This window comes from Pristis pectinata, chromosome 2 (assembly GCF_009764475.1).
Source record: "Pristis pectinata isolate sPriPec2 chromosome 2, sPriPec2.1.pri, whole genome shotgun sequence".
In the NCBI taxonomy this organism is placed as follows: Eukaryota; Metazoa; Chordata; class Chondrichthyes; order Rhinopristiformes; family Pristidae; genus Pristis; species Pristis pectinata.
Window position 1 is genome coordinate 4,614,797 of NC_067406.1, and position 22,771 is coordinate 4,637,567.

At 46.0% G+C, this 22,771-nt stretch overlaps 1 protein-coding gene and 1 non-coding gene across 4 annotated transcripts in view; one reads left to right on the plus strand and one right to left on the minus strand.

The window, feature by feature from the left end:
• Window positions 1–22,771, minus strand: part of exoc6b (exocyst complex component 6B) — a 742,224-nt gene that overhangs the window by 242,752 nt on the left and 476,701 nt on the right. For all 3 annotated transcript variants that reach the window (XM_052038528.1, XM_052038519.1, XM_052038535.1), the window contains one exon: window positions 3,337–3,448. In XM_052038528.1, the coding sequence (XP_051894488.1) occupies window positions 3,337–3,448 (112 nt within the window). The remainder of the gene's footprint in view (window positions 1–3,336; window positions 3,449–22,771) is intronic.
• On the plus strand, window positions 7,251–7,322 carry trnaa-cgc (transfer RNA alanine (anticodon CGC)). Its single transcript has one exon. It is a non-coding gene; the product is annotated as a tRNA-Ala (tRNA).

Below are 22,771 nucleotides of genomic sequence, written 5' to 3' on the forward strand. Positions count from 1 at the left end.
TCTTAAGCTCCTTCCTAGCTACCTTATAATTCTCAAGAGGCCTGTCTGATTTTTGCTTCCTAAAACATAAGTATGCTTCCTTTTTCCTCTTGATGAAATATTTCACCTCTCTTGTCAACCACGGTTCCTTTACCCTATCATCCTTTCCCTGTCTCAGTGTGACAAACCTACCCAGAACCCCATGCAAGTGTTCCCTAAACAGCCTCCATATTTCTTCTGTGCATTTCCCTGAGAACATCAGTTCCCAATTTACGCTCCCAAGATCCTGCCTAATACCGTCATAATTAGCCCTCCCCCAATTAAAAACTTTCCCATGTCATCTGCTCCTATCCCTGTCCATGGCTATGCGAAAGGCCAGGGAGTTGTGGTTGCAATCTCCGAAACACTCACCCAAGGAGAGGTCTGTCACCTGACCAGGTTCATTGCCAAGTACCATATCCAGTATGGCCTCTCCTCTAGTCGGCCTGTCCACATACTGTATCAGGAATCCTTCCTGGATACACCGAACAAATTCTGCCCCAACTAAACCTTTTGCACTAAGGAAGTGCCAATCAATATTGGGGAAGTTGAAGTCACCCATGACAACAACCCTGTTATTTTTGCACCTTTCCAAAATCTGCCTGCTTATCTGCTCTTCAGTGTCCTGGTGGCTACTGGGGGGCCTATAGAATACTCCCAATAGAGCGATTGCTCCCTTCCTGTTTCTAACTTCTACCCACACTGACTCAGTAGACGATCCCTCCCAGGACATCCTCCCTTTCTGCAGCTATGGTACTATCCCTGATCAGCAAAGCCACTCCCCCACATTTTTTTACCTCCTTCCCTGTCCCTTTTGAAACATCTAAACCCTGGGACATCAAGCAGCCAGTCCTGCCCTTGGGACAGCCAAGTCTCTGTAATTCCATGTACTGATCCATGCTCTGAGTTCATCACCCTTACTCTTAATACCTCCTCGCATCAAAGTGAAGATACTTCAACCCATCCAACTGACTGCATTTATGACCTATCCACTGTCTATCCTTCCTCACAGCCTCTCCACATAATGCATCTACCTTTACACCAACTGCTCCATCACCTGACCTATCACTCTGGTTCCCATCCCCCTGCCAACCTAGTTTAAACCCTCCCCAACAGCTCGAGCAAACCTGCCCGCAAGAATATTGGTCCCTCTCCAGTTCAGGTGTAACTCGTCCCTTTTGTACAGGTCGTACCTTCCCCAGAAGAGATCCCAGTGATCCACAAATCTGAAACTCTGCCCCCTGCACCAGCCTCACATTTGTCTGCTGTATCTCCCTATTCTTACCCTCACGGCACATGGCACAGGCAGCAATCCAGAGATTACCACCCTTGAGGTCCTGATTTTTACCTTCCTTCCTAACTCCCTATATTCCTCCTTCACAACCGCATCCCTTTTCCTATCTATGCCATTGGTAACAATGTGAACCATGACTTTTGGCTGCTCTTCCTCCCCCTTAAGAACGCTGTGGAATCGATCCAACACCTAACACAAAAGCTGGCAGGTGGGGGTTGGAATGTGAGAGGTGAGGAGATGCAAAGAGGTTCCAATCTGGTTTAGGCTAGACAGATGAGTGGGCAAATGCACGGCAGATGCAGATTAGTGTGGATTAATGAGAGATTACACACTTTGGCTCTAAAAAGGCAGATTATTATTGTAATGGTGACAGATTGGGAAAAAGGAAGGTGCAACAAGACCTGAGTGTCCTTGTACACCAGTCGCTGAAAGCAAGTGTTCAAGCACATCAGGCAGTTAAGAAAGCAAATGGTAGGTTGACCTTCATTGAGTCCAGGAGCAAGGATAACCTACTGCAGCTGTATAGAGCCTTGGTGAGACCCCATCTAGAGTTTTATGGTCTCCTTTTCTGACCAAGAAGGGACTGTAAAAAAGATTTGCCAGGGTAATTGCTGGGATGGCAGTACTGACGTATGAGGAGAGATTGGGACGGTTAGCCCCGTATTCACTGGAATATAAGAACGACAATGGATCTTACTGAAACATACAAACATCTTGAAGTGCTCTACAGGATGGACGCAGAGGAGATGCTTCCCCTGGATGAGCAGTCCAGAACTGAACTCATGGTCAGAATAAAGGGGAGGCATATCGGACAATGAAGAGAAATTTCTTCACACAGCTGGTCAATCCTTGGGATTCTCTGTCTGGAGCACCGCGGAGGTTGGATAGGAAAGGTTTAGAGGGATATGGGCCAAGTGCAGGTATATGGGACTAGCTCAAGGAGGCACCTTGGTCAGCACAGATGAGTTGGGCCGAAGGGCCTGTTTCTGTGCTGTACAACTCTATGACCCATAGAGTTTTTTTCAAGACAGAAATCAATAAATTTTTTGATATTAAAGGAATCAAGGGATACGGAGGCAGGGCAGGAAAATAGAGCTGAGGCAGACATCATGGGCTGATGGTCTAGTTCCGGTGCTCTACTGTTCTATGTTCTATAACCTCTTCAATGTAGGTCAGCCGTGATCTTGATGAATGGTGAAACAGACTCACAGGGCCAGATGGTTGATTCCTGTTATGTTCTTATGAGCTTTGCAATGTATCTCATCTGTGCTGTACCTGTCCTGGGAGAGTTTGATAGGACACTGTTGAGGGAGCTTTATTTCGTACCTAACCCATGCTGTACCTGCCCTGGGAGTGTTTGACATAACAGAGTTGAGGCAGCTTTACCTCATATCTAACCTGTGCCATCTCTACTCTGGGAACGTGTGATGGGACAGGGTAGAGGGAAATCTTTATCTAACATGTGCTGTACCAGTCCTTGTACTGTTTATTGCAACTGTGTAGATGGAGCTTCAGTCTGAATCTACCCCTTGCTGTACCTGCCCTGGGAGCATTTGATGGGACAAAGTAGTGGGACTTTTTACTCCATGTCTCATCCCTGCTGCAACAGGCTGGGGGATGTTTGATGGGACCTGGTAGAGGGAGCTGTACCCTGTACCTAACCCATGCTGCCCTTGCCCTGGGAGTGTGTGATGAGAGAAATTTACTCTGCGATAACCTGAACTGCAATTGCACAGGGAATACTCAATAGACGCGTCGGGCGATACAGGATGATGGAACGTTAAAAATTTCCTACAATACCAGGACATTTTACCAAGGTATTTCTGACGGATATTAATGGCCTTGGGTCAAAAATATCAGGTATGAGTTAGCTGACAAGGACTGGAAGTAGATTTGGCTGGAGTACATCAGCACAGAGGTAGGACGGAATGATCTATGTTTGTGTTATAATGACTTTGACGTTCTACCTACCTGCTAAAACCAGGCAAGTATAGAGGCATGAAGAGAGTTGCAGGAACACTCACCTCAGTAAGTCCCACATGCTGCTTCTTGATGACATTTTGTAAACAGTTGCTTAGTGTCCTGGTCATCAGGAGATTGGTCGACTTTCGGATCATGTCATCTACTTCCGTTGAGCTGGAAAAAAAAATGTTTTCTCTTTCAATTCCCTTAGCATTTCGGCGTCACTCCCAAATTATGGTCGCAGTGAATGTTGTGCTCATTAAGATGCGGTTAATTTTGAGAAACTGAGCACATTCCTTCTCAGGCACGCAGTGTCAACATCAAGAGTTTCCAGATCAGGAACAACACTGAATCACTTCTTCCACACCACCCTCCCCCCCCCGCCGCCCCCCCCGCCCAGTCTATCCCAGTCCAAAAATCCCATACCACCCCCACCACACCTGCAACTGGTGTCTCTTATGGTGCCGGCCGTGAATTGTCGTTTTGTTTATTCTGTCGTGTAGGTAATGTTAACTTATGTGGGGTAAGGATTGAGATGGAGGAAGAAATAAGTTGGAAAGGCAGATGTAGTGAATACTGGCATATGAATTAGTTATAACATGAAATAACATGTTAATTTAAGTTTATGTTTACTAATGTTTCTACTGTACTGTGTTGCTGCTGCAAAAAACTGATTTTCATGGCATTCATACCCTGTGTATGTATGCCTAGAACTACAAACTTGAATGTATTCTTGCCTCTAAGCTAAAATCCATCGATTCAAGTATCGTTTCAGCCTTGAACATAAAGTGAGACAGTCAAACCTATTTTGTCATTCAATCAGATGAAGGTCTCCTACTCTATTTGCCCAAATTTGATTCAAACGCCAGTACTCACTACATCTGCCTTTCCAAATTATTTATTCCTCTATCCCAGTCCTTACCCCACAATCTTCCCAACATCTGCAATGAACAGCCTGGTTTGCTGGAATGCCATTAAGTTGTGACTTGGATAAAAGGGTGGGCATACAAGATTTAGGGGGGGTAAATTTGGAGGAACAGTGTGTTGTGGAGAATATTCAAACCACTGCTGCTCTCTACTTCATGTCAATGCCTGCCATTAGCTCCACTATTGTGACAGCAGTGGAAAGTGAAGTAAATGGACATTGGTTTTGTACCAGTTGGGCAGTATCCACGTTCCTCACAAAGAATATGTTTAGAAATTCAATCAAAGTAATAAAACTGGGTAGAACTGTAGAAGGATGCTCAGAAACTGCAAAATGACTTCAACACACAAGTAGAACAAACAAATTAATTTTGGACAGATGTAAATCATTACACAGAAGATGCATAAATAAGCAACATGCATATTTCATGAACTGCATTACATTGTTAAGAGAGACTTAGGCGCCTAAGCTGACTGTTCCACCAAAGCCAATGTAGAAGAGTGTGGCCAAGAGTGTGGAACAAATCACAGGAAGTTATGATAAAACTGTACAGTGGTCAGCCCCAGCCTGGGTCTCATCTCAAGGCGTGGTCCCCAAGACACAAGCAAGCCACTGAAGAGCTAGGAGCAATGTGGCAAGAACCCACAGGGCTGACCTGAGACCAAGGGCTTGTGCATTTCAGTTTGGAAAGGTGGCGTGAAAGGCAAGATCAGATCTCTTTATTAGTCACATGTACATCGAAACACACAGTGAAATGCATCTTTCGCGTAGAGTGCTAGTCCCATTTGCCTGTGCTTGGCCCACATCCCTCTAAACCTTTCCTATCCATGTACCTGTCCAAGTAGCTTTTGTTGTCAGTATACCTGCCTGAAGCTCTTCCTCTGGCAGCTCATTCCATATACGGACAACCCTTTGGGTGAAAATATTGCCCCTTGGGTTCCTATTAAATTTCTTCCCTCTCACCTTAAACCTATACCCTCTAGTTCTCGATTCCCCGACTCTGGGAAAACGACTGTGTGCATTCACCCTATCCATGCCCCCCTTGATCTTATACACCTCTTTAAGATCATCCCTCATTCTCCTACCCTCCTACGCAAAAAGTCCCAATCTGCTCAACCTCTCTCCATAACTCAGCCCCTCGAGTCCCAGCAACATCCTTGTAAATCTCCTCTGCACTCTTTCCAACTAACGGCATCTTTCCTATAACAGGGTGAACAAAACTGAACACAATATTCAAAATATGCCCTCACCTACGTCTTGTACAACTGCAACATAACGTCCCAACTCCTATACTCAATGCCCTGACTGATGAAGGCCAACATGCCCAAAACCTTCTTCACGACCCCATCTACTTGTGACGCCACTTTCAGGGAGCCATGGACTTGTATTCATAGGTCTCTCTGTTCTACAACACTCCCCAGGGTACTACTGTTCACTGTGAAAGTCCTACCCTCATTTGTCTTCCCAAAATGCAGCACCTTGTACATATCCTGATCTAAATATAATTAAAAGCATTCCACCTCAAAAGGGGACGAGCTTTCCTGGAAAAAATAACAGGAAGGATCAAGCTCGTCCCAACCTATGCCTTGTGTTTGTCTCCTACACAATCCCCGCAGCCACACGAAACACTTGCAGCCTCGATGGGCTCCACTGAACGGGATGCCTCGCTGTCGTGGCACCCTGCAACACACCACGGTCCGCAGAAATCAACTAGCCCTCAGGTGACAGATCCTCAGTCCTGCCACTCTGAAGGCTTGCGGTGTGGAAGGCTCTTTTAAGCAGATATATATTAAAAAAAAGTTGTGATAGATTGAATAACTTTCAAACATTAAAATATTTTTGAAAAAGTTAAAAAAATAAATTGACTTACTACTTTCAACTGATATAAATGTGCCGCTATTCCCCTTTACTATGCCATTGAAATGAGTGCAGACACAGGACATGGCAGATGCTGGAACCTAGTGCAACAAACAACTTGCTGGAGGAACCCGGCAGGTCAGGCAGCATCTGTGGGGGGAAGGACCTGATTGTCCTGACGCAGGGTTTTGACCCAAAAACGTTGACAATTTGTTCCTCCCCCTCAGATGCTGCTCGACCCGCTGAGTTCCCCCAGCAGATTGTGTGTTGCTCCATGCAGATGAGTCTTTGGCATGCCAGTCATGACTGGTGTAGAGCTGGATGCCCCAATATTCAGTGCATGCAGACCTTCAGATGCACTCCATTTGGAACAGGGCAGGCACGGTAGTGTAACGATTATCATAATGCTGTTACAGCGCCAGCGACCCAGGTTCAATTCCGGCTGCTGTCTGTAAGCAGTTTGTACGTTTTCCCCTGACATCCCCACTTATACCTTCCTCCAATCACCTTAAAATTATGCCCCCTCATGTTAGCCATTTTCGCCCTGGGAAAAAGTCTCTGACTGTCCACTCGATCTATGCCTCTTATAATCTTGTACACCTCTATCAAGTCTTCACTCATCCTCCTTCTCTCCAAAGAGAAAAACCCGAGCCCACTCAAACTATCCTCATGTTCTCTGCTTCTGTGTCTGATGGTCAGGCTGACCAGCATGTCGGTGTTGGCCAGTGGTCATTCACAGAACCAGCTGGATGAAGAGGAGCTTGGTCTTGTTCACGTGCACATTGACCAAGTGTGTGAAAGTTGGTCAGGAAGATCAGGGGATTGCGCTGTGGGTTACAAATCCCCAGAACTGATTTATGCCAGTCCAGCATTTGATTCCCACAAACACCGTGTGTCCCCAACCTGGCCATCATTTCCATGGATTCAAACATTCATCCTGCCTCAGGAAATAAATCCCACCAATCAGCAGAATGACTCTTTGAGCTGCACAATTGTTGTAAATACAAATCCAAACGTACAGTTACTCCATGATCAAGTAATAGAGAGATGGGTCACAGACTCATAGGGTCACAGTTATACAGCATGGAAATAGACCCTTCAACCCAACTCGTCCATGCCGACTGTGTTGCCCAGCGAGCTAGTCCCATCTGCCCATGTTTGGCCCATAGCCCTCTAATCCTCTCCTTTCCTAGTGGGGATGCAGCTCAGTGGGCGAGCGCATGCTTCGCATGTATGAGGTCCCGGGTTCAATCCCCGGCATCTCCACACTGGTAACAGAGTATTTCAGGGCAGGCACGGTAGCGTAGTGGTTAGTATAACGCTTTACAGTGCCAGCGACATGGGTTCAATTCTGGCCACTGTCTGTAAGGAGCTTGTATGTTTTGCCCGTGTTTGTGTGGGTTTCCTCCGGATGCTCCGGTTTCCTCCCACATTCAAAAGACGGACAGGTTAGGGAGTTGTGGGCATGCTATGTTGGCGCCGGAAGCGTGGCGACACTTGCGGGCTGCCCCCAGAACACTCGACGCAAAAGATGCATTTCACTGTGTGTTTCGATGTACATGTGACTAATAAAGATACTTTATTCATGTACTTATCTAGATGGCTTTTAAACGTTGCTAATGTGCCCACCTCAACCACTATTTCTGGCAGCTCATTCCAAATACGCACCACCCTTTGCGTGAAGAAGCTGCTCCTGATGTCCCTTTTAAACCTGTCGCCTCTGATCTAAACATCTCCCCCTCCCCCACCCACCTACCTTCCCCCTATCACCTGAACTCACCTATCCAATGCCTGCGTGTGCTCCTCCCCCTCCCCTCACTTTCTTATTCTGGCTTCTGCCCTCTTCCTTTCCAGTCCTGATGAAGGGTCTCGGCCCAAAACGTTGACTGTTCATTTCCCTCCATGGATGCTGCCTGACCTGCTGAGTTCCCCCAGCACTTTTTGTGTATTGCTTCAGATTCCAGCATCTGCAGAATTATTTGTGTCTCTGTTAAACCTATGCCCTCTTGTTTTTAGCAGCCCCTCCCTGGGAAAAAGACTATGTGTTTTCACCTTGTCCATGCCCCTCATGATCTTATAAGACCATAAGACATAGGAGAAGAATTAGGCCATTTGACCCATCGAGTCTGCTCTGCCATTCGATCACGGCTAATTTATTTGTTCCTCTCAACCCCATTCTCCTGCCTTCTCCCCATAACCTTTGACACCCTTACCAATCAAGAACCTATCAACCTCCACTTTATATACACCCAATGACTTAGCCTCCTCAGCCGTCTGTGGTAACGAATTCCACAGATTCTCCACCCTCTGGCTGAAGAAATTCCTCCTCATCTCTGTTCTAAAGTGACGGCCTTTCATTATGAGGCTGTGCCCCCCCGGTCCTAGACTTCCCCACTACTGGAAACATCCTCTCCACGTCCACTCTATCCAGGCCTTTCAACGTCTGAAGGTTTACCTCTACTTTTATCAGGTCTGTCATTCAATCCCCTTTGCCTTCCAACTAACCCTTCCAACTTTTCCTTACTTTCTAAATTATCGGCCATCGATCTGAAACCTGGTCTGGGTTTCTCTCTCCACAGATGCTAGACTGCATTGGGAGTCAACGGAGGAGATTGCTGGGACCCTGAAGGATATTTTTGCATCTTCGTCAGCCATGGGTGAAGACGTGGATAACTGGGACTAAAGCACACAGACTTTCTTCCCAACTGCAGGAACACCTTCACCAGAAGGACTGCAAAGGTTCAAGAAGACGGCTCACCACCACCTTATCCTAGGGATGGGCAGTAAATGCTTGCCAGTGACACCCAGATTCCTAAAGTGAATAAAAAAACATGCCCTAGAGTTCACATACAGGTTGCTGTGGAGATAGGAGATGAACTGGTCATCATCTTCCCAAATTTCATGGATTCTTTATAGATGCACCATAGAAAACATCCTACCCAGATGTATCTATGTCTATCCTAACACATGAGGAACGTTTGATGGCTCTGGGCCTGTACTCGCTGGAGTTTAGAAGGGTGAAGGGGGATCTCATTGAAACCTAACAAATATTGAAAGGCCTGGATAGAGTGGACGCGGAGAGGATGTTTCCAGTAGTGGGAGAGTCTAGGACCAGAGGGCACAGCCTCAGAATAGAAGAACATCCCTTAGAACAGAGATGAGGAAGAATTTCTTTAGCCAGTGGGTGGTGAATCTGTGGAGTTCACTGCCACAGACAGCTGTGGAGGCCAAGTCATTGGGTATATTTAAAGCGGAGGTTGACAGGTTCTTGATTAGTAAGGACGTCAAAGGTTACGGGGGAAAGGCAGGAGAATGGGGTTGAGAGGGAAAAATAAATCAGCCAAGATCGAATGGTGGAGCAGACTCAATGGGCTGAATGGCCTAATTCTGCTCCTATGTCTTATGGTCTTATGGATGCATCACAGCTTGGTACGGCAACTGCTCTGCCTGTGACAGCAAGAAGCTGCAGAGAGTTGTGGACACAGCTCAGCACATCACAGAAACCAAGTCTCCCCTCCATGGACACTTGTCTACGCTTCTCGCTGCCTCGGTAAAGCAGCCAGCATAATCAAAGACCCTACCCACCAGGGTCATTCTCTCTTCTCGCCTCTCCCATCGGGCAGAAGATCCAAAAGCCTGAAAGCACGTACCCCCAGGCTCAAAGACAGCTTCTACCCTGCTGTTATAAGACGACTGAACGGTCCCTTAGTACAATAAGATGGACTCTTGACCTCACAATCTACCTCGTTATGGCCTTGCACCTAATTGTCTGCCTGCACTGCACTTTCTTTGTAGCTGTTACACCTTATTCTGCATGCTGTTATTAGAACCATAGAACACTACAACAATTGTTTTCCCTTGTACTACCTCGATGTACTGTTGTAATGAAATGATCTGTATGGGTGGCATGCAAAACAAAGTTTTTCACTGTACCTCGGTACATGTTACAATAATAAACCAATTTACCAACTGACCACATAATAGTCTTGCTGGTAAAATTAGATCCAATGGAATAAAATGAATAGTGTCAACTTTCATTTAAAATTGGCCACCTCATTTTAGGCCTAGTGAAAACCTCAGGTGCAAAAAAGATTTATTAGAATGGTCTCAGGTTTGAAAGACTTGATTTACATGGCTGGACCGGAGAGACTAATCTTCCTGCAGCATTTCCATCGGGGTCCATCAGAATGAATAAAGACAATCTTTCCATTAGTTAGAGACGTGAGAAACACGAGACAGAGATCTGAAGTGACTGGGAAAAAGAATCAAAGAAGGAAAGAAGACACATCTTCAGGCATTGAGTCATGGCTTGGAAGGTAGGTGTAAGAAGATTCAGTCGTGGCTATCAAAGAATTTGGTAACTATCTTAAGGAAGAAGAATTGTTTGATTGCAAGGAATGAGACTTACTGGATTACTTAAATAAAATATTGGCACAGATTCCATGGCATGAATGTCCTCCTCCTCTACTATTATTCTAAGAACTGCCTTTAAGCCTTTCAGGTTCAGAGAGGGAACAAGTGAAGGTGTGTCTCCTCATTCCTCCCATTAATTAGATGTTCTCTGACATCTTAAGTTGTCAAGTTTTAAACCACATTTCTCACCCCGGACATTCTCTCTTCTCCCCCCCTCCCATCGGGCAGAAGATACGAAAGCCTGAAAGCACGTACCACCAGGCTTAAGGACAGCTTCTATCCCGCTGTTATAAAACTATTGAACGGTTCCCTAGTATGACAAGATGGACTCTTGACCTCACAATCTACCTCATTATGACCTTGCACCTTATTGTCTGCCTGCACTGCACTTTCTCTGTAACTGGAACACTTTACACTGCATTCTATTATTGTTTTCCCTTGTACTACCTCGATGTACTGTTGTAATGAAATGATCTGTGCAGACGGTATGCAAGACAAGTTTTTCGCTGTACCTCGGTACATGTGACAATAATAAACCAATTTACCAATTTATCTTGCTTTACCTTTCCATTTGATTTTCCTCTTTTGTCCAATCTTTCCCTCTGTTTCTTTCTCTAAGTCATTCTAATCTTCTCTGCTGTTTCTTTCCCAATCCTTAAATCTCAATGGTTGAGATACATTGCTTGTTGCACCTTTCACCAGGCCGGAGATAGTCCTCTTCCCACAAGGGTCTCCAAGCTGAATCATTAACTCTGTTTCTCTTCCCACGGATACGGCCTGACCTGCCGAGTATTTCCAGCGTTTTCTGTTTTTAATAGTTCCAATAAACGACGACTTAAAATATGACCTGATGGATTGGGAAACTAGAGAGTCATAGAGTTGCACAGCAGAGATATGGGCCCTTCCAACCACCACACATATGCGAATCTTTTTGTCCATCTGCACTAATCCTATTTACCCGTACTCAGTCCATAAATTCAATGCCTTGCCTATTCAATTGCTTGTCTAAATATCTCCTTAGTGTAGTAATTATATTGGATTCCAGCACTTCCTCTGGCAGCGAGTTCCAGATATCACCCACTCCCTGTGTAAAAATACACCCTTGAAATCCTCTTTAAAACTCCTTCCTCTCACCTTGAGCCTATGCCCTCTTTGTTTTCGGGAACCTAACCATGGGAAAAATATTCCTTCTACCCCATCTATGCATCTTATAATGTTAAGTACCTCTTATCAGGTCACCCTTCAGCCTCCTTCGCTCCAGGGAAAACAAGCACAGCCTATCCAATCTCTCCTCATAAGTCCTCCAATCCGGGCAACATCCTGGTGAATCCCCTCTCCACCATATCCGGCTTAATCACATCTTTTCTATAGTGTGGTACCGGAACTGTACACAATACTTCATGTGAAGTCTAACCAGTGTTTTGCAAAGACGCAACATAACTCCCTCTCCCGTTAGGCAGAAGGTACAAAAGCTTGAAAGCACGTAACATCTGACTCAGAGACAGCTTCTATCCCGCTGTTATCAGACCCTTAAACAAACCTCTCATATGCTAAAGATGAGTTCTTGATCTCTCAATCTACCTCGTCGTGGCCCTTGCACTTTATTTGTTTACCTGCAGTGCACTTTCTCTGTAGGTGTAACACTTTATTCTGTGTCCTTTTTACTACCTCATTGGAGCCATCTGCCTGGATAGCACGCAAATAGAGTTTTTCATTGTATCTGGTGGTACGTGAGGGGCAACCTGGTTAGATGTATATAAAATTATGAGAGGTGTAGATAGGGTGGACAGTCTTTTTCCCAGAGTGGAAATGTCAAATACCAGAGGGCATAGGTTTAGGGTGTGAGGGGGGAAAGTGTAAAGGGGATTTACGAGGCAGTTATATTTTCACAGAGAGTGGCAGGTGCCTAAACGGGCTGCCGGGGGTGGTGGTGGAAGCAGATACAACAGCAATGTTGAAGAAGCATTTAGGCAGGCGCATGAACAGGCAGGGAAGGGTGATCTAGACCATGTGCAGGCAGGTAGGATTAGTTTGGATCAGCATGGTGGGCTGAAGGGCCTGCTCCTGTGCTGTATTGTGTTCTACTTCAGTGGACATGACAATAACAAACCAACACCAATACTTCACAACTTTTATATTCTATACATTACCTGTCCTGTTCCAACCACATACTCTGTGGTCAAGAAAACTCACCAGCACCTCAACTTCATCAGGAGGATAAAGAAATTTAGCATGTCCCTTTGACATTCACCAATTTTTATCGATGCACCATAGAAAGAATCCTATCCAGATGCATTACGGCTTGGTACGGCAACTGCTCTGCCCGCGGCCGGAAGAAACTGCAGAGGGTTGTGGACAGAGATCAGTATATCACGGAAACCAGCCTGCCCTCCATGGACTCTGTCTACTCTTCTCACTGCCTCAGTAAAGCAGCCAACATAATCAAAGACCCCACCCACCCCGGACATTCTCTCTTCTCCCCTCTCCCATTGGGGCAGAAGATACAAACGCCTGAAAGCACGTACCACCAGGCTCAAGGACAGCTTCTATCCTACTGTAATTAGACTATTGAACAGTTCCCTAGTACGATAAGATGGACTCTTGACCTCACAATCTACCTCATCATGGCCTTGCACCTTATTGTGTGCCTGTACTGCACTTTCTCTGTAACTGTAACACTTTATTCTGCATTCTGTTATTGTTTTCCCTTGTACTACCTCAATGCACTGTTATAATGAAATGATCTGTGTGGATGACATGCAAAACAAAGTTTTTCACTGTACCTCAGTACATGTGACAATAATAAACCAATTTACCAATTTATAGTCTAACATCAAGCACCACAAGATGCAGGTTCAGCAATAGCCAATCCATTATGCCCAAGTCCATTCAAGACATGAATAGTGAACTGAGGAGCTTTTTAACAACCATCCTACCCTTCAACATACCTGTGGTTGACACCTCAGGAGTACGGACCAGCATTCACGTGATGTAACCGATCAAGGCATACAGATGGGTGTGCCTGCCTCTCGTCACCACCTGACTAGATCTTATCAGCTTGGGAATCCATTAAGGAAAGTTTTTGAAACCTGAACAAACCAAGCTGCTGTCTCAAATGGTTGATACCCAAATGTTCCTATAAAATGGACAGAATTAGAGACCGGCGCCTGACTCCATACAATGGTTGAACTCAGGGACGAGACAAACTGCAGTAAATTACCTTCACCTCGTGGACTCAAGAGAGAATTTCAAAGAGTCTTTTACCACAGAGGTGTTAACTGCAGGTTTTTCACCACTGATCTAAAGGTCAACATGAGAGCCCTCTCGAGACAGTTTTACAAACCATCCCTTCTTATTTATTTCTCCCATGCCTTAATTAGAGTCATTATCCAGCGGCTTACTTATTTAAATTGTATTATTTGCTTTTATAATGAGAAGCTTGCTTTAATGCTCGGGGAATCTAAGACACTGCAAGGGGCCTATCCAAAGGAACAAGGATTCCTTTATGGAAAATCACAGGGATTTCCTGCACCCACTGATTAGTATATAACCTGGTCTTAGAGAGTGCCCTTTTATCAATGACTGATTCCATTCAGGGGTGCAGAGCCAAAATCCTTTCCCACAATTTGGTACACCAGAAAAACTTTGTTCAACTGGGTTAAAATTTATAAATTTTAATTCTTTACAATACTTAAATATATTTCTAGGCTGCACTAAAAGTAAAGTGGATATACCCACACAATGCTCACATTGATCTACTTTAGGTTTAGTGTTTCGAATGGAAAATTCAACTGAACAGGGTACTCCAGTTGGCCGGTGGGAAGGAATGAGAGAAAGGAGGGGTGTGATTGAGAGTAATTTTATGTCTTTGCACTGTACTGCTGCCACGAAACAACAGACATATAAGTCGCTGATATTAAATCTGATTCTGATTCTGAATGGGGAGGGATGGAGTGGGGTGGGGGAGGCAAGAAAATGGGGGCAAAGGATGGGAGAGTTGTTGCAGGTGTGAAGGGAGGAGAAGGGAAGAGGGGAAAGGGGGGAAGCGGTGGAGGGGAGCAGGGGAGAAGAGAAAGGGAGGTGTGAGAGAGGGGGTCGATGTTTCCCAGTTGGAGTGAGGGTTTAATAAACTCAGCAGCCACAGTCGACCAGGCCTTCAACTGAACACAGTGAACTCCAGGTAGTCCGAGATCAAGGGCCCGCTGTGCATCTGTTGCACATCTAGGGCAAGGAGGCAGAGTGTAAACTTCAGCCATGGTTGAATGGCGGAGCAGACTCGACGGGCCGAATGGTCTAATTCTGCTCCTAAATCTTATGGTCCAATGGTCGAGCAGCATCGAATTGTCGATGTTTCAGGTCGAAACCCTGCATCAGGACTTAAGAGAAGAGAGTATAGAGAGGAGAGGGGGAGTGGTGAGACAGGAGTGGTGGAAGATGATGGGCAGGTTGCACCAAGTAGGGGAGGGGAGTGGGGAGGAATTGGGAGACAGTGGTGGGTGAATGATAGATGGAGAGAGACAAAGAGAAAAGATTTGAGAGGCAGATGGAGAGAAGTGGGAGGAGGAGAGTGAGGTTGAGATGTACGCATTTACAGAGAGGGAGGTAGAAAGTTAGAACTTTCGCACCTTTCTTGCAATGTCGATTGCTAACTTTAAAAGAGATTTGGAGAAAATTTAAGTGTATGGGGTTAGGTCACAAATCAGCCACGATCTTATTGAGTGGTGCTAAAGGGGACGTGGAAAGAGGCGAAATGGCTTATGCATTCCTAACAGGGGTCCGTTGTGAAGGAATAAGCTGACACTTCAATCCCGTTAGTCCAGCTCCTATGGTCAGCCCCCACTGCCAGTCTACTGCTCCCCTTCACAAGAAGGTGGTGATCAAGACCGACGTGGGGTTACACAGGTAACACCCACCTTACGCACCCTCCTTTCTATCTCACACACACACACACACACACACACACACACACACACACACACACACACACACACACACACACACACACACAGCAGTATGAGTCACTCGGTAATGATCAGGGTACAATGTTTTCCTGCACTCTTCCTGCCCAGACCCCAAGACACTGAACCATTAGGTCCCCTCTCCCATCAGGCAGAAGACACAAAAGCCTGAAAGCACGTACCACCAGGCTCAAGGACAGCTTCTATCCCGCTGTTATAAGATTATTGAATGGTTTCCTAGTACAAAAAGATGGACCCTTGACATTACAATCTACCTCGTTATGGCCTTGCACCTTATTGTCTGCCTGCACTGCACTTTCTCTGTAACTGTTACACTTAATTCTGCACTCCGTTATTGTTTTTACTTTATACTACCTCAGTGCACCATTGTAATGATCTGTATGAATGGTATGCAAGGCAAGTTTTTCATTGTACCTCAGTACACCTGACAATAATAAGCCAAATTTACCAATTTATCAGTTTAAGAGGTAGTTCCTCAAGAAGGTAGCATCCATCATTAAGGACCCTCACCATCTCGTTACTCAGATCATGCTGATCAGCTGGCAGAGGTATTTGCGGACATATTTAACCTCTCCCTGCTTCAAGCTCAGGTTCCCACCTGTTTTAAGAAGACCACCATCATCCTGATACCGAAGAAAAGCAAGGTAACATGCCTCAATGACTACTGACCAGTGGCTCTGACATCCACCACCATGAAGTGCTTTGAGAGGTTGGTCATGGCACACATCAACTCCAGCCTCCCAGACAACCTGGACCCATGGCAATTCACTTATCGCCGAAACAGGTCTACAGAGGATGCCATCTCCCTGGCCCTACACTCAGCTCTGGAGCATCTGGACAGCAAAGACACATACGTTAGACTATTGCTTATTGACTACAGCTCTGCCTTTAATACAATAATCCCAAGTAAGCCTGTCACCAAACTCTGAGACCTAGGACTCAACACCTCCCTCTGTAACTGGATCCTTGACTTTCTAACAAACAGACCGCAATCAGTGAGGATAGGCAGCAATACCTCCGGCACGATTACTCTCAACTCTGGTGCTCCACAAGGCTGCGTCCTCAGCCCTCCTTATACACTCATGACTGTGTGGCCAGATTCTGCTCTAACTCCATCTACAAGTTTGCAGATGATACCACTGTTGTAGGCCGTATCTCAAACAGCAATGAGTCGGAGTACAGGAAGGAGATAGAGAGCTTAGTGAAATGGTGTCATGACAACAACCTTTCCCTCAATGTCAACAAAACAAAAGAGCTGGTCATTGACTTCAGGAAAGGGGGCGATGTACATGCACCTGTCTACATCAATGGTGCTGAAGTCGAGAGGGTTGAGAGCTTCAAGTTCCTGGGAGTGAACATCACCAACAGCCTGTCCTGGTCAAATCACGTAGAAGCCACAGCCAAGAAAGCTCACCAGTGCCTCTACTTCCTCAGGAGGCTAAAGAAATTTGGTTTGTCCCCTTTGACTCTCACCAACTTTTATCTGGATTCATCACTGCTTGGTACGGCAACTGCTCTGCCCAGGACCGCAAGAAACTGCAGAGAGTTGTGGACACAGCCCAGCGCATTACGGACACCAGCCTCCCCTCCTTGGACTCTGTTTTTACCTCTCGTTGTCTTGGTGAAGCAGCCGGCATAATCAAAGACCCCACCCACCCGGGACATTCTCTCTTCTCTCCTCTTCCATCGGGTAGAAGATACAGGAGCCTGAGGGCACGTACCACCAAACTTAAGGATAGCTTCTACCCCACTGTGATAAGACTATTGAACAGTTCCCTTATACGATGAGATGGACCATGACCTCACAATCTATCTTGTTGTGACCTTGCACCTTATTGCACTGCACTTTCTCTGTAGCTGTGACACTTTACTCTGTACTGTTATTGTTTTTACCTGTACTACATCAATGCACTCTGTACTAACTCAATGTGACTGCGCTGTGTAATGAATTGACCTGTACGATCGGTTTGTAAGACAAGCTTTTCACTGTACCTTGGTACGAGTGACAATAGTAAACCAATACCAATACTATCGGGGAGGAGGTACAGGAGCCTGAAGACCCACACTCAACAATTCACCATCAGCTTCTTCCCCTCCGCCATCAGATCTCTGAATGGTCCATGAACCCATGAACACTGCCCCGTTATTCCTTTTTTTGCAGTATTTATTCATTTTTGTAATTTATAGTAATTTTATGTCTTTGCACTGTACTGCTGTGAAAAAAAACAAATTTCAAGTCATCCAAGTCAGTGATAATAGATCTGATTCTGAATGGGCGCACCCCTACTTCTGTATAAGTGGCTGCAGGGAGCAGTGGACACAGCTGGCCCATCACGGGTACAGCCCGACCTACCATTGAAGCACTGAGGTGCTGCCTCAAGAAGGCAACATCCATCATCAAAGATCCCCACCATCTGGGCCATGCCATCTTCTCACTGCTACAATCAGGCAGGAGGTACAGAAGCCTGAAGTCCCACACCACCAGGTTCAAGAACAGCTACTTTCCTACAACCATCAGGTTCTTGAGCCAACCAGCACAACCCTAACCCTACCTCAGCAACGGGACACTACGGACCACCGCTTGCACTACCATGGACTTGTCTCTGATTGTGTTTTTTTGCACTAGTGTCTTGTTTTGCACAGTGTTTTTCTTCATTGTCTTGTCTAATTTATAGATAATTTATATTCTGTGTGTTGTCTGTACCTACGTGCCTGTGATGCTGCTGCAAGCAAGTTTTTCATTGTACCTGTACCTCACCGCACTTGTGCACTGACAGCATCTACAGGAGGCGCAGCCTCAAGAAGGCGGCATCTACCATCAAAGATCCCCACCATCTGGGTCTTGCCATCTTCTCAGAGCTACCGTCAGGCAGGAGGTACAAAAGCCTTAAGTCCCACACCGCCAGGTTCAGGAACAGCTATCTCCCCACAACCACCTGGTTTTTGAACCAACCTGCATAACCCTAACCCTACCTCAGCAACAGAACACCATGGACTACCATAGACTGTCTCTGATTGTATTTTTTTGCACTAACGTACACGGCTGGGTAGCGGTTAGCGTAATGCTATTACAGCACCAGCGACCCGGGTTCAATTCCCACCGCTGTCTGTGAGGAGTTTGTACGTTCTCCCGGTGTCTGCGTGGGTTTCCTCCGGGTGCTCCGGTTTCCTCCCACATTCCAAAGACATACAGGTTAGGAAGTTGTGGGCATGCTATATTGGCACCAGAAGCATGGCGACACTTGCGGGCTGCCCCCAGCACATTCGCAGTAATGCAAAAGATGCATTTCACTGTGTATTTCGATGTAAATGTGACTATTAGATATCTTATCTTATCTTGTTTTGCACAGTCTTATTTTCTTCACTGTTTGGTATAATTTACGCAAATTTATGTTCTGCGTTGTCTGTACCTATGAGCCTGTGATGCTGCTGCAAGCAAGTTTTTCGTTGTACCTGTACCTCACCGCACTTGTGCACCTGACAATAAACTTGACATGACTTAATTTACTACACAACAGGTAAGAAATCAAACCTTATCCATTAGATTCAGTTACTCAGTGCTACAGCTCGTGACTTCACTCCAGGGGCAAGGAGGAATATTCACACTTCATTATTAAACCAACTGCTGGTGAGATGTTACTGTGTGTGAACTGGCTGCCACTTTTTGGATTGTCCTGAGGTGACTGAAGGCATTACACAAAATCAGGTGTTTCTTTATTTTCTAAAATGGGGGTATCACCTGAACCGCTGATGTTGAGACCTGACTATTCCAGAACACTTCAGCCGTCGCGCTCTGTCCGCCATGGCTTTCTGGAGCTCACGGTTGCCAGCCATTTTAATTCCCTTCCTCATTCCCACTCTGACCTGTCTGTCCTCGGCCTCCTCCACTGCCAGGGTGAGGGGAAATGCAAACTGGAAGAACAGCACCTCATAGTCTATCTGGGTAGGTCTACAACCCAGTGGCAACAACATTGAATTTCAGGTAACCTGCTCTCCCTCTGTCCCTTTTCTCTCTCCTCCTGATCCACCCGGTTCCTCCTACATCTCCAATCACCCTGTCTCTTCCCCACCCCCCCCCAACCACTCCATCTGTCCATCACCCACACACACCTGCCACTGGGTCCCCTCCCCCCACTGTTCCCATCTGCCCTCCCCACCTCCCTATTTGGTTCTTTTCCGGTCAGATTCCATCATCTGCAGCCTTTTTGTCGCCTCCACCTCTCACCTCGCAGCCTCTGTCACTATCTCCACCCTTCATCCCTCCTCACCTGGATCCACCTATCGCCTGCCATCTCTTGCTCCACCCCTTCCCCCTCACCTTTTTAGACTGGCTATCTCCCCTCTACCGTTCAGTCCAGATGTAGGTCCTCAACCTGAACGTCGACTGTCCATTTCCCTCCACAGATGCTGCCCGACCCACTCAGCATCTCCTGTAGTTTGTTCGTTTCTCTAGATTCCAGCATCCGCAGTCTCTGGTGTCATCAAAACACTTCTGCCCAGTTTCCTCGTTCTACTTCCTATATAGTTCACCCAGAACCCTGTTGCTTGTGTTCTACCTCACTCAGTGAAACTTATCCCCCGTTAAACAGTGCCTTGTTAAAATTCCCATTCACATTGCCAAATTATGCCACGGTCTCACCCCTATCTCTGAAATCTTCTCCAGCAATATAACCATTTGAGATACCTGCACATCTGTCGTCCAGGTGCTTGCTTCTTCTCCAGCCCACCACTGCCAGGCATGCTTTCAGTTACCAAGGTCCTCAGCCATAGAACTCTTTCTCTGAACCTCTCTCCTATATGATGTGCATCAAAACCTCTTTCTTTGACCTATCTTCCGTACGTCATTGCTAATCTCTTCCTGTGGCTTGGCATCAGTTTTGTTTGGTTTGATAACACTCTTGTGAAGTGCCTTGGCAATGTTTTGCTACATTGAATGCGATACTTAAATGAAAGTTGTCATTCATTATCTTGCTGATGTCAATTAATGTGTGCTGACAGAAGAACGGCCTGCCTCATGCTGATTAAAGGAGCACACGAAGTGGTTAAATGCAAATACCTAGAAATTAGAACATAGAACATAGAATACTACAGCACAGTACAGGCCCTATGGCCCACAATGTTGTGCCAACATTTTATCCTGCTCTAAGATCTAGCTAACCCTTCCCTCCCACATAGCCCCCTATTTTTCTATCATTCAGTGTCTATCTAAGAGTCTCTTAAATGTCCCTAATGTATCTGCCCCCACCACCTCTGCCGGCAGTGCGTTCCATGCACCCACCACTCTCTCTGTAAAATACTTATCTCTGACATCCCCCTTATACCTTCCTCCAATCACCTTAAAATTACGTCCCCTCGTGTTAGTCATTGTCACCCTGGGAAAAAGTCTCTGACTGTCCACTCGATCTATGCCTCTTATCATCTTGTACACCTCTATCAAGTCCCCTCTCATCCTCCTTCTCTCCAAAATAGCTCATTCAACCTATCCTCATAAGACATGCTCTCCATTCCAGACAGCATCCTGGTAAATCTCTGCACCCTCTCCGAAGCTTCCACATCCTTCCTATAACGAGGCGACCAGAACTGAACACAATTAGATTTCATCTGTTTTTGGTATGCTAACTCCATCCTGGTCATAGAGTCATACAGCACGGAAATGGACCCTTCAGGCCGACTGGTCCGTGCCGACCAAGATTCCCATCTGAGCTCGCTCCATTTGCCTGTGTTTGGCCCATATCCCTCTAAACCTTTCCTATCCATGTACCTGTCCAAGTACCATTTAAATGTTGTTAATGTACCTGCCTCAGCCACTTTCTCTGGTAGCTCATTCCATTTTCACTCTCTGGGTGAAAAAGTTGTCCCTCAGGTTTCTACTAAATCTCTCCTATCTCACCTCCCCTCTCACCTTAAACCTTATGACCTCTGGTTCTTGATTCCACAGCTCTGGGAAAAAGACTGTGTGCATTCACCCTGTCTATGCCCCCCATTATGTTATACACCTCAGTAAGATCACTTCTCATTCTCCTACACTCCAATGAAAAAAGTCCCAGCCTGCTCAACCTCTCTCCATGACTCAGTCCCTCGAGTCCCGGCAACATCATTGTAAATCTCCTCTGCACTCTTTCCAGCTTACTGGCATCTTTCCTATAGCAGGGTGACCAAATTTGAACACATTATTCCAGCTGTCCTTAAGCCTGGTGGTATGTGAAGCCTGTCATGTTTAGTTCTAATGCTGATTCAAGTCACCCACTTAAAAACATGCCAAAATTTGAGGCTTGAAGCAGTGACAAGGTGGTTCGCACCCAGAAAGATGTGATAAAATGGGAATACAAGAGACAGCAGATGTTGGGATCTGGAGCATAAAACAAACTACTGGAGAAACTCAGCGGATCAGGCAGCATCTGTGGAGACAGAGGGATAGTCGATGTTTCAGGTCGAGATGCAGGGTCTCAACCCCAAACGTCAACCATCCCTTTGCCTCCTCAGATGCTTCCTGACCAGCTGAGTTCTTCCAGCAGCTTATGATAAAATGGGAGCTGGGTGCTACCTGATGGGAGCTGCAGGGAATCGCCATGATTGCACATTTTTGCCAAGTAGAGCGTGGGGAAGGTCTTTAAAGGGCCTCTCCCCATGGCAGTCACAGGCTAGCTTCATAACTGACTGACATGGAGGTGGAGGAACAACTTGGGGGAGGGGGACACAGCAATTCACTGGCCCATTTGAAGTCCTCGCCACGAGGGGACCAAAGCCAATGCGAGGTGCTGAGTGGTGAGTGAGGCAGAGATCGTAGCATGACACATTCATATGCACAAAACAAAAGCTTTTGTGCGATATAATGAAACAAGGAACAATGGGTTATGTGAGATGTGCAATCAAAACATCCAAGCCAGACTGGAGAAATTTCATTCAGGCTTCATTGAAGATACAAAGGCCTGAAAGCACAAACCACCAGGCCCAAGGACAGCTTCTGTCCCGCTGTTATAAGACTATTAAATGGTCCCCTAGTACGATAAAGATGGACTCTTGATCTCACCATCATAATCAAAGACCCCACCCACCCGGGACATTCTTTCTTCTCTCCTCCAATCAGGTAGAAGGTACAGGAGCCTGAGGGCACGTACCACCAGACTTAGGATAACTTCTATCCCACTGTGATAAAGACTATTGAATGGTTCCCTTATATAATGAGATGGACTCTGACCTCACGATCTACCTTGTTGTGACCTTGCACCTTATTGCACTGCACTTTCTCTGTAGCTGTGACATTTTACTCTGTACTGTTACTGTTTTTACCTGTACTACCTCAATGCACTCTGTACTAACTCA